Source organism: Phoca vitulina, unplaced genomic scaffold (genome assembly GCF_004348235.1).
Source record: "Phoca vitulina isolate PV1807 unplaced genomic scaffold, GSC_HSeal_1.0 scaffold80, whole genome shotgun sequence".
Taxonomy (NCBI): Eukaryota; Metazoa; Chordata; class Mammalia; order Carnivora; family Phocidae; genus Phoca; species Phoca vitulina.
In genome coordinates this window covers 3,698,785-3,715,084 of record NW_022589783.1, presented here as the reverse complement: position 1 = coordinate 3,715,084, position 16,300 = coordinate 3,698,785, and the positions used below count along the sequence as shown (strand labels likewise).

The following is a 16,300-nucleotide window of genomic DNA, read 5'->3' as shown; positions in this document are numbered from 1 at the left end:
AATTAAATGAGAGGAAAAAAAAAAAGTCACCAACCAGGGATCTAGTCATAATCTCCTGCTTTTAAGAGGAGTCAGAGCTCCGCAACTGGAAAACAGTGCTGCACTTGAGAACCTGAGCCAATTGCAGTCATCTCCCCAAAAGCCTCCTGTATGAATTCCACCATACCCCCAGAATGACAGGGTCACTGAGGTGGAGACTGACCTTGGGACCCTCAGGCCTTCATCTGAATTGAGACCTCTGACCTGCCCCTCACTGCCACTAAGCACTGGGTTGCAGACCAGCTAATTTACATAAATTCCAAAATACAGGCCGGAGCTACTTTGATTTGGTCCTTCTGATTGCAAAAAATTCATCTCTGGATGAAATTCATTACTATAAGGATACACCCCCTTCAGAACCAGAAATGGGGCTGGGAAGTCGCCATGAACCAAGGCCCCCCAGGGTCCTGCTGCTCCCAGCAGTGGGCCAGCTTCCTTCCTTCCTGCTCCGAGCCGTGCTCTGCACCCATTCGCTCCCCATGCTCTCTGCAGGAGCCAGCCATCCTAGCTGCTTCGCTGCATCTGCCTTGTTATGGCTGGACTCCACCCCCACCTCTGTCCTCCAGCTTCCTTCGCTTCCATCTGACCTCTCCCACTCTTGATTCTTCTGAGTTCAGGTTGCTGAAAGGGGAATCAGATTGGCCAGACTCCCCTGTTCCTGTGGAATTGATGGCCAGAGATTGGCTGCCTGTTGATGAGGCTGTAGACCCTGGCCCAATCATCCATGACATGGCACTCCTGCCTTACCCCAAGAGGGACACCCAAACGGGGCCTCCCATGCAGAATAAACCTAGTGATGGACACCTAGGTGTTCTCCACTAGAACATAAACTCTCCAAGAAAGGAAACCTATTCCATCCTTACTCCTCTAGTACTGGTGAGTGTGTTGACCCCATTCTTTTCTGGAATGGGGTCAGTAAAATTCCATACACGTCGGAAGACCATATTCCATCTAAGGGTGAGGAGGGTAAAGAAAGAAGGTAGCCCTGAATCTAAAAGTTATTGTCCTGAATTTCTTCAAGTGAGTCCTTCTGGTAGGGTAGGTTTGTTAATGTGATCCACTGACCGATTATCTGTACGGAGTTAATGTAGAGACTGGGGTTGTCTTACGTGAACTGCAGCTGTTCTAGTTTCATGAACGATACCAACCACAAAGGATAAAAACATAATTGTGATTTTGAAGCCTTGATGAAGAAAATATATCAAAATTAGATCCTTGGTGGCTCCCCCCGTCCAGATGTTACTGTATCAGTTGTGTTCTTTTCTGCCTGTCATCCTACTCAGGATGGGCTTTGAGAAATCGCCGGTCCTGTTGTCGGGTCAGTCTTGCATCCTCCTGAGATGTGGCCCAAACCACGGACTCACGTCCTGGTGGACTGTGTTCCATCCGAGGACGGTCTTTCTTTCCCATATTCCTCTGAGCATCTTCGTAAGACACCTAGTTAATCATGAAAGCCAATTCATTCCGGGGGTGGTTTGTTTGTTGTTGTTGTTTTCTATCACGTGAGGTCCATTTGGTTAATTTGGCGTCGTGGCATATTTTGTAAATGGACATGTTGCAAACGAGAAGTTACTGAGTGTTCATCCCGAGGCTGCTAGGGCCTGCTTTGGCGTCGGCCTGCAGAGGCTTTCTGGAGACGTGAGGGTGCGGAGCGTCCTCGGGGAGGAGAGAAGCACGTCGGAATGGAAGGGAACCATTGTGCGTACAGGCACTGTTTCTGTTTTGACTTTTCATAGGACTTAGGGCAGCAGTTTTCCTATATTTCACAGCTGACCCCACTTTGCCAAAGTCTCCTTAAGTCATAATACCCTCACTAAGAGTGCTAGCTACTTGGGTTTGTTTTTTTTTTTTTAATTTTATTCTACTCTCTTAATGCTGATGGACACAATAGGCGATAGATTAATTTCATGATTAACTTATGGGGGGGCCGCAGCAGCTGCACAGTTACTCTCCGTGAAGTCCAGACCTTAGTCCACAGGTGTGTCTGAGCGAGGGGACCTGCAGAAGGGCACTGTCGTGAGATCACCTGACTGACACCACCTGTGCGTCAGGAAGGAGGGAAAGACCACGTTATCTCTGACAGATTGCGGGGGTGGGGACGGGAGCTCAAACCAGCCTCCCCCATCCCGGCCCCGGCAGGCATCTCAAAGGTGCGTGCGCTCCCCTCCCAGGGGCCAGAACATGTGGCCCCAGGAGAGGTCGCCTAGCAGTCGTGAACGAGATGGAGGCGGGGATGGCGCCGTCCTGCCAGCGCTCCCTCACATAGGCTGGGCCCTAATTCTTAAGGCCTTTCACTTATCTCTAAATTTTAGCAAAAGAGGCTCTTCCAACAGACATAATACGGCACATGGAGGTTCGGTGCCCGCTGATGAACTGATATAGTCCCTCTCCCTCGCGCGTCTCTGCTTTACTTTCTGAAACATCCGGGGTTTTCCTCTCTGGTGGTCACCGCTCCCCCTTCCGTCCTTCCTCCTTGAAAGGTGGTCAGGTGCAGGGCGGGACGCCGTGGGCCCCGTGTGTGAAGCTACGCAGCCCTCCCTCCAAGCGACGCCACTCTCACCCGGGAGACAGAGCTGGTGGCGCCCTGGCCTGATGCTAGAATGTGGGTGGGCATGGAGCCCTGAGTTCTAGAAGGCTCTGCAGCTTGGACATCTTGGCGCACGCAGGCGGATCCCTCCGGCCCGGCCTGCACTGCCTCGGCAGGTTTGGCCAGCGCTCCCGGGGCGGCCCACACACCTGTCTCCTGTCACATGTGTCTGTGTCTCAGTTGTCCCCGCCGCGGCCACAGTGCCCTGAGGGCGCACTTCCGTCTGCGTGTCTTTGTCGATAATGAGCGACTGACAGGAATGACCTGGTTCTGACTCTCTCGGTGCATCGTGTAGAGGGAGACTCTTGTCCTCCTGATTTCAGTCAAGGCGACTGAAAGGTGTCCCTGGCACACCGTTACTCTGCGGCTCCCTGTAGGCTGGTGACAAGGCCGACAGGAGCGGGCTTGCCCTCAAGGCGCTCTCAGTCTGCCGAGGAGAGGAGCCACTTCTGAGGCCGCACTCTGTGTCCACGGGTCTCAGCCTTGATCTGATTTCATTCTGACAGCATTCTCCCAGCCATCGACTGTTGTGTCCTTTCAACGGCTGGGACCCGGAATCTTGCACAAAGCCAGCAAATGAACAGACCTGGGGTTTGCAAGCACCCGATTCTGCCCCATTCCTTTAGCTGACAGCAGCACTTCCTCTGGGCCCTGCCCCTGGAGAAACTCGTGGTGGGGCCAGGGCTGCCGGGGAAGCGGGCATGGTGTGAGGACAAGGACTTCTCACAAACCTAGGACATAGAGCGTGTGTGATGGGAGGGCAGTGGGGCGGGGATGGGGTCCACGGGGAGGTGGGAGGCAGCATTCGAGCCTGGCGTGTAAGGATGGGAGGGGTGAGGGGTGACGCTAGTGCCAGCACTTGGGTGGAGGACATGGTTTCTCTGACTCTCTTTTGTTAATGCCCTTGCTGTGAGGATACCTTCCCAGAGAAGCTACCAGGTGTCTTAGCTTGTCATTGTTCACACGTATCCAGTTCTACGTGGCCATTTGAATGTCATTGACACGTATCCCCAAAGTCGGATGTGTTTCTGCAGAGTTGGACCATAGGGATTTCATTGACTGATCCTTCTCTGGAAATCTTCTGCATGGATCTAGTTATTTACTTATTTGGAGTTGAAAATGAAGCATGTTGGGGCCCCTGGGTGGCACAGTCGGTTGGGTGACCGACTCTTGGTTTTGGCCCTGGTCGTGATGTCAGGGTCATGATATCGAGGCTCAAATCAGGCTCTGCACTCAGCGCTGAGTCTGCTTGAGATTCGCTCTCTCCCTCTCCCTCTGCCTCTACCCCTGCTCACACACTCTCTCTCTCAAATAAATAAATAAATAAATCTTAAAAAAAAAAAGAAAGAAAGAAAATGAAACATGAGAACTAAAAGATCTGGTGGGGGCGGGGGACATTTTACATCAGACATGTTCTCCTATTCCTCCCGATCCCAAATGTCCAGGCCCAGGCCAGAAGGCAGGGAGGTGAGCAGAGGTCCGGGGAACACAGAGAGGATATGAAACCCACACCAGGATTATCCAGGGGCCTCGTCTGGGTGTCTGTCCTGAAACACCACTGAGGACAATGTGGTGGTGCAAACAGCTGAGCCGCCATATGTTACCCAAACAATGAGAGCTCGTTCCGTGGCTGGCTCCACACTAGGGCTGCATTTCAACAGGAGTCACTAGAAACCATAAACAAAGCACCTGTCGAGCCTTGGTTGACAAGGCCTTCCTGGTGCATGAGGTGCCCGAGGAGGGGCAGGCAGTGCCGAACTGTGACCTGCCAGTGCACGGGGCTGGTCTGTGGGGTGTCAGAGTGCCCTTGCTCTGGGGCCATGTTCAAAGGTGTGAGATGGTCCAGGGGGAGACAGGACAGGCAAGGCAACTTGAATTAAATTAAGCTAATCTGGGATGAAACATGAAAAATTTAAAGCAAAGTTTCCAAAATGTCACACCATGAGTTCATCGTTGAATTGGGGCTGCCACCTAAAAGCCAGGGTGAGAAAAGAAAAGAGAAACTTGCCATATTAGAGAAAAACAGAGCCTACATGTTGAAAGGATTTAGAGAACAACATGATACATAATAAATAAATTATATGCATTTAAATATAAAAAAGTAAATAAACAAAAGCTGGGATGTGGATATAAATGGGAGTTGGTTTAAAAGCCCCTTTGTGTTATAGCAGTTTTCAGAAATTTGATTACCAGCCTGGGAACATCTACCTGGAGCCATAGCGTGGAACCTTCCAGCTGGCATGTAACTTCGGGAATACCTAGTTTAGAGAGTGTGGTGCCCCTGCCCAGAGCGGAGTGTTGACTTTGGGGTGGGTTCAGTCTGGGCGCATTCATCAGACCACAGTCCGCGAGACCTTGGACAAACGGTCTTTCTCTCAAAGCCAGTTTCCTTCTCTGCCAATAAAGAATTAAGGCAGTGGTTCTCCAGCATCGTTGTGAGGGTTCCAGAGGATGGTACAAGTGATAATGTACTCCGATGCACATTGTTTGGGCCTTCTCCATTTGACTCACAAGTGATGGAACTGAGGGGGACAGAGGTAGAGCTCACAGCACAGTTTCATCCGCGGGTCAAGCAAAACTCACCCTCTTTCTTCCTTCTTCCTTCTTTTCCTTTTCCCTGTGCTTCCTCCCTGCCTTTCTCCCTCCCTTCTTCCCTTCCTTTTTCCTAACTGGACTTGTCATCTACTCTCTTTTCCCTCCCTGCCATCAGCAAGCATTATATTTTGTTTGATGGGTAGCTTTTAGTTTGTATGTATTTTTGCAAAACACGTATTTTGTAGGAATGCATTTTTTACTTGGTAAAGGGTTTTAGTCTCTTTATATATGCATATATCTGTTTTGTAACATATTTATGTAAATATATTCCTACATATATCTGTATACATGTATAAATATGGATATTTCTTATTTTTTTGCCTTAAGCACTGTATCTGCCGTTCACCCATGCTACTCTGTGTGCACATCATCTTGCTTCTGATCACTGCTCAGCATCGCCTGGCGTGCACCCAGTGTGTTCTGCTCAGCCTTGCACAAAGATGAACACCTCCACTCCCCCCTACACCTGTCTCCTTGTACTTCCTAAGGCAGGACCAAAAGGCATTTATCTGTTACAAGTTTTCCTCTCCTGTGTGACCATGAGGCCGTGAGAGTAGATTTCCTGACTTTACGTACAAAGCACCTAGCACACAGTAATTTCTCAGTAAACACAGAGCTGTTGACTTCCCCAGCGGCGGGAGAGGTGGCTCAGGCCAAGGCTCTTGTGGCCTCAGTCCCCAGGAAGAGTGACTAGCATTACCTTATCTCATAAAGATTTGTGATCAGCAAGGGAAGCATCTTTTAGAGAAAAAAATAAGTTGAAAATCACTCAAATATGATGTATATATGAATTCCTTTGAATATATCACTATTAATTTATTCAAACAGATATTTTTGAGCACTTACTCTAAGTGATGGAGGTATGGACTTGGCAGACCACTTGAATGCTTTCAGTATCCCCCAAATCCACAGAAGATTCCTGCTTCCAGGACACTGAGCCCCGTCCCGTGGAACTGTTGTGGATTTGGAGAGGACGCTGTAGGATGTGCACATGGGTGTGGGGGCGCAGTGTGCTCCGCAGGATGGGAGAGGGACTCTGACTGGCATGGTGGGAGGTGACCTGTAGGCCGACAGGGAAACAGGGTAGGTTTCTCCATTGTCTTTCCTTTTCGGGGATTGGGGAGCTGGTCTACTTTGATGCTGCAAGGTTTTTTTTTTCCTATTGAATTTGGGATTCCGAATGAATCGACATACCTTTAGTTGGCATGTAACAGACTCAATCCAGGCCGGGCATCAACAAACTGTTTCTGCAGAGAACCAGATAATAAATATTATACCTACAGGCCACACGGCCACTGTCACGCAGAAGCAGCTGTTAGATGGTATGTAAGCAAGTGGGCACCGCCGCATTCCAATAAAACTTTATTTAAAATCTAAGAAGTGGATTGGGTTTGGCCCATGAGCCACGGTTTGTGGGCCCTGATTTAGACGCTCACCCATTTACTACATCTAGAGATCAACATAAATCTAGCAGGTGTAATGACACGGATCAGCTACTGTTCCTTCGTCCTTTAATCCACTGTAACTGTGGGGGGACACTCTTAGCGGAACTGTTAGGAGTCATACAAAGAGAAGACAGAAGAGGTTCTCGTACTGTGTTAATTTGAGTTCAGAACACCTAAAATCACAGTGACTTATACAAGAGAGAAGTTTATTTTTCTTTCCCATATATAAATTTTGGAGGCAAGTAGCCAGGGACGCTATGGCAAACTCCTTCTCACAAGATTCTCGGGCCTATAGGTGCTTTCCCAAGGATTTGTCCCACGAATGGTCTTGGTCTCATGGCTCAAGACTGTGGCCAGCATTCCAGGTAGAAAGATTGGAAAGGGAAGGAGGCGAAGGAGAGGAAATTAAGAACATTAAGATACTGCTACCAGTCACTTCTACTTATAGCCTGTCATAGTTAATTTTATATGCCAACTTGGCTGGGCCATGGGACCCAGTTTTTGGTCAAACTAGATTGTGTTGTGGAGATTTTTTTTTATTGTCGTTGTTTTGTTTTCCTGAATGTGATTAACATTTAAAGCAGTAGATTTTGAGTAAAACAGGTTACCCTTCTTGATGTGGGTGGGCCTCTTCCAATCAGTTGAAGTCATTAACAAAAAGATCTTCCCCGAGAAGGACGGAATTCTACCTCCAGATGGCCTTTGACTCAAGCTCAGCCTCAGCTCGTCCCTGGGTTTCCAGCCTCCGGCCTGCCCTGCAAACTAGATTTGCAAGCCCCTACAACTGAGTGGGCCAAATCATTAATATATAAATATATAAATAATATAGAATAGTATATATTATCCTATTGGTCTGTTTCTCTAGAGAAACCCAGTCTTCAGGAAACTTATCCACATTCTCCTCCTCCTTGGTAATGCTCAGTATTTACTTTTTATTTATTTATCTTTAAATTGCTTCTTTGGATCTCTGCTTGGCTTTCCATGGAATCATACCTTTCTGCCCACATTTCTTATTTTCAGGGAATTGTAAATTACAAGTAGCTTCTCTGGCAGATGGTTGATGCTGAGAAATTCAAACTCGTCACAGATTCCACCATAAAGACATTCTGATCTCGACCTTGCCGCACCTTGTCGGCCCGTGTGCCTGTTTCTGAGGGTGGTTTTGCTGTCTGCACATGCTAGGGACTTGGTGAAGCCTTGCAGATCGAGCGGCTCTTGATGCAAAGCTGTTTTGGCTGATGGGCTTCTGGGGCAAGGCGAGCCGACGTCGGGGGAGGGGGGATGGCGTCAGGCTACAGAGGATCCAGGCCTGCGTGTCTGCAAACAAGCCTGATTAGCTGCACCTGCACCAGCGCCCTCGTCGGACACACCGGGGGCAGGGGGGAGGAGCGAGGCTCAGTCAGCATGCCTGCACGCAGAAGCCTCTCTCCAGATGCACCTGCAAAGGCCTGGTCCGCCTCAGGTCCGTTCAGTGGGGCTGGTTGCAGACCTGAGAGATTTCTAAGAGCACCAGGCCACAGTGCGGGTGGGAATGGGAGGGAGTAACATGGCAGGACAAGCAGCTGGTGGCGTCCCCACTGGCAGGCAGACCTGCCTTGTGCTCTGCTAGGCTCCAGCTGCCCGTGTCCTAGCATGCCAGTGAAGAGCTGGCTTCGCCGAGAATCAGGCCCCAGCCTAGCCCTTGCTCAGAGCATTTCGGCTCCCCTAAGTACTCAGCTGCAGAATGAAGGTGCGTCAGCTTCTTCTCCTCCTGCCCCCTTGGCCCATGAGCACTCACCTCCGAAAAGCTGAGATGCTCGTACGCACTTGTGCTCCATCAAGTGGGATCCTCCCTAGATATAAAAGGGAGGAAATCACCTGTAGTAAAGACCTTAGCAAGGGCCTCTTAGCTTAGCAAGGGCTGGGTTCTGCTGAGGTCCTCAGAAGCCTTACTCTCCTTTGGACAGTTTAGGGAATATGCTCCTGCCCAGGCCCTCGGCAGGTGTTTGAAGAGGTGCAGGGAGAGTGTGTGTGTGTGTGTGTGCGTGTGTGTGTGTGTGTGCATGCGCTCACAGCAGGGTTTTGATCACACCACTGGATCTAAATGCCCACTCTGCCACTTACTACTGACTCTATGATTTTGGAAGAACTTATTAATCCTTTTAAGCCTGTTTTCCTCGTAAGTAAAAGGGGGCTAAATAGTACATGTTATAACCGTGCTCCCCCCATCCGTCTGTTGAACCCTACCTAATACGCAGGACCTCAGAACGTGACTATATTTGGAGATGGGGTCTTTAAAGAGGTAAGGTAAACTGGGGGCACTGGGGTGGGCCTTAAGCCAGTCTGACTGGTGTCCTCATAAGAAGAGGAGCTTTGGACACAGACACCCACAGAGGGATGACGCGTGCAGACACAGGCCGAAGGGCCGTCCACAAGCCGAGGAGAGAGGCCTCAGGAGGAACCCTTGGACTTCTGGCTTCCGGAGCTGCAAGAGAATAAATCTCGGCTGTGGAGGCCCCCCATCTTTGGAAGCCTGCTGCAGCCCGAGCCAACGAGTGCCACATGCATCGAAGAGATTTTCAGAAGATAATATGTATAGAATTCTCAGTGTCGTTCCTGGCACGTGGACTGGGTATTTTCAGTATTCTACTCTCCAGGCCTTCAAGGTCGGGCAGTACGGCGGACCCGGCCCGAACTGCCCAGGTTTACATGCTGGTTTGGCTGCCTAGTCTCTGGGTAACCATGGGGTTCAGATTTCAACTCTCCAAATATCAATTTCCTTTTGTCCTAGGGGGGAATAGTGGTGCGTGCCTCACAGAGTCGCTGGGGGTCGGGCGTACAGCACTTAGCACAATATCAGGGAGCTGCTCTGATTGTCATCGTTATCGGGGGCAGTAAGCATGTCCCTTTGCTAATAAGTATGTATAACATCGGGAAGAAATGCAGGGGATGTGCCTTTGGGGCCACTCCTGTTCCTGCTGAAGTCACCCTTGACTCTTTTGGGTTGTATTTCCCACAGTCTCTAGAATTTGGAAACCATAGTATTTATAGATGATGCTTTCCAGAAATTTATCTATAAATTCTTTTTCTTTTTTTGGGGGGGGGGTTCTGCACTGCCGTGGGTGGGAGGGGGCCTACACCCTGTATTGGCTGGTTGTTAGCCTTTCCTCTGACCGAGGAGTTCAAGATGAGAGTGCTGATGATGCACAGGAGAACTGATTCCCCCTCTCCCTGGAGATGGGTCTCTGGATTTGGACTGATACTCACCCGTTTTCAGCCGAAGGATTACCGTCAGCACAGTGTTTGTCCTCTGGAGGGATGATGATTAATTTTTAAATATTGATAAAATGCAGCCCTTTTTCTTTGTGTTTTTAAATTTTTCCTTGTGGTCAAAACATTTAACATGAGATCGACTCCCTTAACAGATGGAGTGAGCGGTCCGGTGTTGTTCTCTAAAAGCACAATGTAGAGAACTCTCCAGAACTTAGTCACCTTCCGTAACAGACATTTTATATGCAGCAATCCCCTGTTTCCACCTCCCCGCAGGGCTAGCAACCACCGTCCTGTTCTCTGCTTGCAGCAGTTGGACTGTCTTAGGTTCCTCGTCTGAGCGGAACCACGTGGTATTTCTCCTGCCCTCCGGGTTCATCTGTGTTGTTGCATTTGGCAGGAGAGCCTGCCCTTTCTCTTTGAAAAGCAGTAAAGTCAAGTATGCAGAAAAGTCAGCCGCCCAGGGACATGGTGCCGGAAGATCCCACCGAAAGGTTCTGAGTGGCACAGTCTGGCCTGTCCCCGGACCAGTGAGTCTCAGACATTTCCACCCAGGAGCTCCCAAGAACAGAGGCAGTGAATGGGGGCGTGGGGCTGGGAGGGGGCTGGTCAGGCAAGGACTCAGGTGATCTCATGATCTGATGCCAGCAGGAGCCTCCTTTGAAGTATCAGGTATAATCTTGTAGATGTGGGTGAACTTTACTTATACCCATATTCATTGTAGATGTGAAACAATATGTAAGGTCTTTACTGAGAAGTAAAAAAACAGAAGCACCAGAGCGGGGGGTTCATGTCCTTCTCCACCACACACCCGAGCACCCCCAGGCTATGACCCACTCTCACTTGGTTAGACCCAGGGCCCCAGAGACAGAGAGCAGGAGGCAGGGCCTAGCTCCCTTCACTTCTCCTTCTCCTGCTGTGGCCCCTGTCCTTGGATGTCCACACTGGGTGGCGGTCCTGGCCTCCTTGGGTTAGCAGTGGATCCTTTCAGAGATGTTAACAGATGGTTAAGATCTCCGAGTCCAGAGCTGTGACCAAGTGGGGCAGGAACCCTCCACTTAGGAGCCTGTAGCTCTATGAAGACTCCCCTGAGAGTCTGCTTGGCTTGGCACACTCCTTGCAGCCAACAGATAGTAATTCGTGTGCAGACACTAGGTAGTGGGGCCACAAAGAGGAGTTAGACAAGGATCCACACCATTGCTGCTGTCACCCTGGAAACACCCTGTCCTGTAGGGACAACAAAACACCAACCAAACCCTTACTGTGTGGCAGGGGTTTACATGGGGTTTGCACTCTTTGCTTGTTTGTTTGGATTCTTAGGCAAACCACGCCAAGTCCCAGCTGCCTATCCTGGTGTCTTAGAATCTGTGCCAAGTAAGTCTTTAGCCCAGAATTGAGTTCAGGCTGTGGCAGAGGTGATAAGGCAACTCTACCATGATCTGGATTCATCTGTCCACTCCAAAGAAGGATACAGTACAGTGGATTTTGCAAGTGTGTTTGTTTCTGTAAAATGACTATGGGGCAGGGATGTTGGGAAGGAGTTGAACAAGAAGTCTACTATCAAACAGCTTTACGTGGAAAAGGATCTGCTTTGTCTTATCTCTGATGCTGGACTTTATAGAGGTGCAGGCCGGACTTTGTTACTGAGAGTATTTATTAGTGCTGAGTGCAGGGGTGGCCCTGCTCCCCCCAGGCCAGTGAATGCCCGTGGCCTGAAACCCTTTGGGTGGAGGTCGAAGATCTAGACTAGGAGGAGTTAGGGAAATATTCGCAGAGGGCACTGTTCACACGCACAGGGGCAGCAGAAGGCCTCTGGGCGCTGGGTGGGTCTGCGTTTCTGGGAGGCCGTGAGACAGGCCCACCTGTAATCTAGCAGCTACTCAAGCTTTATCCAGAGCTAATCAGCTCTGCCTACATTGCATTTCTCCTCTAACAGCCAGCTCGTGTCCCCCCAGGGGTCGGGGTCAGGGGAGGTGCCGAAGGGCCCACAGGCAGTGCGAGGTGGCCAGGAGACCAGGCAGGGACAGCAGGACTGCCCTGTCTGTCCTGCTGTCTCCTTGAGATCAGGACTCAGCAGGGAGCCCTGCTCCTCTAAGGTCACCCCAGATGCTGTTTCCCTTTTTTTTTTTTTTTTTTTTCCTTTTAACCGACAGACACCCTTGAGGTTCTGGTTGATTTTTCAAAGAGAAACAGGAGATTCTTGGAGTAAAAAGAGGAAACATAGTAAGTTTTCGGAATTTTAAGGAAAATAAAGGCCAAGATTTGCACATCTAGCATTCCTGCAAAACCCACCCGGCAAACAGAAAGGATGCCATTCCTTGGTGCCCACTGACCATCTGCCTTCTCATAGGCACGGGGCACTCACTTGGCAGAAGGGAAAAACAAAGACCATCTCCGGCGCGTCCCCTTATGCCCCCCTCCCGCGTCCGGGTGTGACCAGCGGGCGAGCGCTGCTCCGGGGGCGCCGGCTCGGCCACCCAGGCTGGGCAGCGAGGGCAGCGCCCCCGCCTGGGTCCCCGGCAGGTCCCCTCCGCCGTCCCCTTGCCCAGCCCCCCCCCCCCCCCCCCCTCCCCCGCCCCCATACCCCCCGCGCCACCTCTCCAGTCTCCCCCCTCCTCCCTCGGTGCCCCCTCCCCAGTCCCTCCTCTCCCCAGAGTTTCCTACCCCCCCGCGCTGGGTCCCCACCCACCTTCCCACCCCCGGCGCCCCCTCCTCAGCCGAGCCGAGGCCCGAGCATGCGCCGTGCGCCGCGGGAGGCGGGAAGCGGGCGGGAGCAGCGCGCATCACTCGGGTCCCCTTCCTGCACCGCGCCGCCACTTGCCGGTTGCTAAGCAGTTACCATTGTTTCTGTGGCGATTGCGGAGGCTGTTGCTAATTGGAGAAGCCCCGCTAAGCCGCAGCATCTCCCCTGTTCGGATCCGCTCTCTGCTCCTTGCATTTAAAGAGAAAACTAGGCTGGTCTACCCACTCTCCCTCCCCCACCCTCCCCAGAATAGCCGTGTGATTTCGGAAGTATGGACTAAATCACACCCCTCCCCGCCGCCTATTGGACTCTGGTGGCTCGGAACTCACCGTCAGACCGCACCTGCCCCTGCGCCGTGCGCCCTGGGCAGGGGATCATGACTACAGCCAAGGAGCCAAATGCTTCAGGGAAATCCGTGCAGCAGCAGGAACAGGTAATGCTGCTTTCTGGCGTGTGCCCGTGCGTGTGCCTGTGCGGGAGTGGGGGATGTGTGTCTCTTGAATGATTTTATATTGGCAATGACTGCCCTCACCTGAGCCACAAAGCTGGAGGTGAACACAGGCACTGAGCCAGTGCCGCTGGGGTCTGCCTTCTCCTCTCCTGACTTCTATTTCTGAAAGATCCCCTGGTCTGTGGATAATGCACGGGCACGGGGAGCACGCATCTGGCGAGGTAAACTTGGTGTGAGGGGACCCTTCCACAAAGGCCTCTCTCCGCACAGCTGCCTGATTATGCATTTGTCAGTTGTGAAGGTTTCCAACTACTTTGTAATTTGGGGGCTGGCGGGGGGAGGGATGAAAGAGGTGGGGAGCCCTGCCTCAAATTTCCCTGTATTCTGACCCTCCAACAGGACTTTGATCTGGTTCTAACACAAGTCAAAAGAGGACACTGGAGCTATGTTTAAAGGACTTTTCTTTTGATACCTGTGTCCCTTTTCTTCCTCTTCTCAAGTATGTCTGCAGGAGTGGACAGATTGCTGCTTGTCCTGGGCATTTAGAGAGGGCAGACTCTCCCTGCTAGGAAAACTGCACAGCTAGGACCCAGTGGGACCCTCCCCTTGCCCCCAGTTGAGAAGTAGCAGGCCTTGCAGGGCTGGCCAAGGATGGCCAGGTCGGCTCGGGTATCCCCATATGGCAGAGGATGTCCGCTCACCCTGCCGCTCAGGCCTGCCATCTGCAGAGGCTCCGAGCCTGAGTCTCAGGAGTGAAGGGGAACCAGCAAGCTGTGTCTTACTGCTCCTGTAGATATTGTAATTGGCTTCTCGAAGATCGTGAGGGTTCTTATCTTTTAATCACTGCTTGGTTCTCCTCAGGCGGATCATTAAAATAGATCCTGGGAGACACCAGTAGATTCCCAGAGCAGTTTGCTCAAGCCTGGTAAATCAACAGCAGAAGCTGATTTCCCCGATTTATTTTAGGGGTGCTGTTAGCTCCCACTTGCTAGGATTGGGGCCAAGAAAGGAGAGCCCACTCGAGTTCAGGAAAGCAAAGAGCCTCTTTGGGGAGAGTGTGTTAGAGGCTCATCGCCAACTATTCAGAGACAGTATGAAGACAACTTTGGATCTGTATTTAATGGGAGATGCATTTTTTGGGTCATTTCCTCAAAGCCCATTTTTTGATTAAAAAAAGACCACCTTAGTCGTAGTATCATCATTATTACCGTCATCTAAGGAACTTAAATATAATTTTAATTTCTTATGGGAAGAATATTTTATAAACACAAGTCTAAGAATCCTACACTCGGTGGGAGAGCTCATGTGAAGGTCAAGACTCACTGTAGCGTGAACACTGGGAGGTTCACAACAGGCCAAACAACCCCTCCTCCATTTAAAAAAAATCTACAGATTATTTGTTCAAGAAAGAAACATGTCCACCCTAAATTAGCATCCTGTGACTAACTGGCCTTCCTTTTATTACAGTTCTCCTCCTCACTAGTTACAAAGCAAATGTGCCCTGCGCCTGCAGGCTCCAGCAGGCCTCGGGGAGCATTTCTGACCGTGGGACAGTGGCCATAATTATGGAGAAAGACACTGCTCTTCAGAGGTCTGAGCCCAAAGGTGGGCACTCAGAAGCCCACTCTGTATTATGTGGAAGAAGGCCCATGGCTCCTATACGGCTTCACTCTCGTTTCCCTCTACACGTCAGGAGCATGGAAATAATTTGGGCGTGGGTTTCAGAGGATGTGTAGGGTCTTGTTTGATTTTGTACCTTCTGATCATTGGAAACCCCCCATCCTTGCCCCTGGGGCCATTGTGGCAGACGTGAATGGGCAGAGCGCTGAGGACAGAGGCGGCTGTGGCCACAGGGAGCAGTCAGGAGGCCCTCTTCCCATTCTCAGGCATCGTCTTGACCCTGAGAAGCACATGGTGCCCATCCTGTGAAGCAGAACAAAGTGAGGGTCAACAGCAGGACCAGGGCAGGAGATGCAAAATGGGATGGAGCACAGAGATCTCACGTCTAAAATTAATGTACCTTTAGGGGACGTTGGCTTAAATCTTGACAAACTGCTCAAAACACAAAGAGGTAAAGAAAATACTTAGTCATGAAGACTATTTCCTCTTCCTCCACTATTTATCAGTTTTTAAAGACATTTAAACTCCGTTCTGTGGGCTTAGACTGTAGAGCTCTGAATGAGTTCTCCCATTCTTGATTGCACTTCATCCTTGTTGCTAGTGGAGCTTGGACGTAGTCCCATCCCCAGCTGGGTGGGGGTTTATAGGGAGGCCAGGACAGAGGGCTATGCTCCAACATTTTTTTAAGAAAGAAATAGATGCTGGTTTGTGGTTTGGTTTGGTTTTTAGATTAGGGATCATTTAGTTGTACTGACGAAGTTTGTGACAGTGGCACCTTACATCTTATATTGGGAGGCATTAATCTGAGGATTTGATCTTCTGTAACTTGAATTTATGTCCAACACTCTTTAAAATTTATTCGGTTATTGCAATAGACTAACAGTTCTTAGCAAACTAACACGGTATAGTTTCTTACCTACCTCGGGAGTTGGAAGCTGGGCAGTCGCTGGAAATAACTTTTGTATGCTGAGGATTACTGTAAATTAATGAAAAACAAATCTAGGAAAAGTTATAAAACCAAATGATTTTACCTATTAATTAGAGATTGTTGATTTTCCCTGTTTTTTGTTTTGTTTTGTTTTTTGCTAAAATATGTACTAAAAATAGAGAAATATGTGGAGGTTTTTTTGTTTTGTTTGTTTTTTAAGATGTTGTATAAATACATTGGGATAAAATGGAGAATGGACTTCTAGAAGACCATTTCCCTTTCTCTTTAGATATGCCAAAATTTATTTTTAAATGAAGTACTAACAGTCCAGAGATGTTTGGAAACAAAATATCATTTAAGCTGAATGAACTGAACTCATCCTTTGGCTCTGAAGCTAATCAGCTGGTAGAGGCTCCTCAGTAAAAACCAGATCCACACTGGCTAGCCCTCCGCCACACCAACGTGTCCAGAGTGAAGCTTAGCAGGTGAAGTAGAAAAAGCTGAGGCTGGTTTGGTTAAAATTTATTGTATTCTCTCAAATGAACTAAATCCTTCCTTAGAGAACCAAATTAAGGATTTTTTCCCCTTAAGTAAAAGCACAAATTTATTTTAAAATCTACTGTCCTATTTCAAATGACTTAAA

General features: G+C 49.8%; 1 protein-coding gene across 5 annotated transcripts in view; it reads left to right on the top strand.

Annotated features, from left to right (window-relative positions):
• The window catches only part of DPP6 (dipeptidyl peptidase like 6), a 905,150-nt gene that overhangs the window by 421,719 nt on the left and 467,131 nt on the right, over window positions 1-16,300 (top strand). Inside the window, exon 1 of one of the 5 annotated variants that reach the window (XM_032394355.1) lies at window positions 12,682-13,091. The exons of the other annotated variants lie outside the window; for them this stretch is intronic. Coding sequence (XP_032250246.1) covers window positions 13,035-13,091 — 57 coding nt within the window. The 5' untranslated portion in view covers window positions 12,682-13,034. Of the gene's footprint in view, window positions 1-12,681; window positions 13,092-16,300 lie in introns of those variants that run through there. 5 annotated transcript variants of the gene reach the window in all.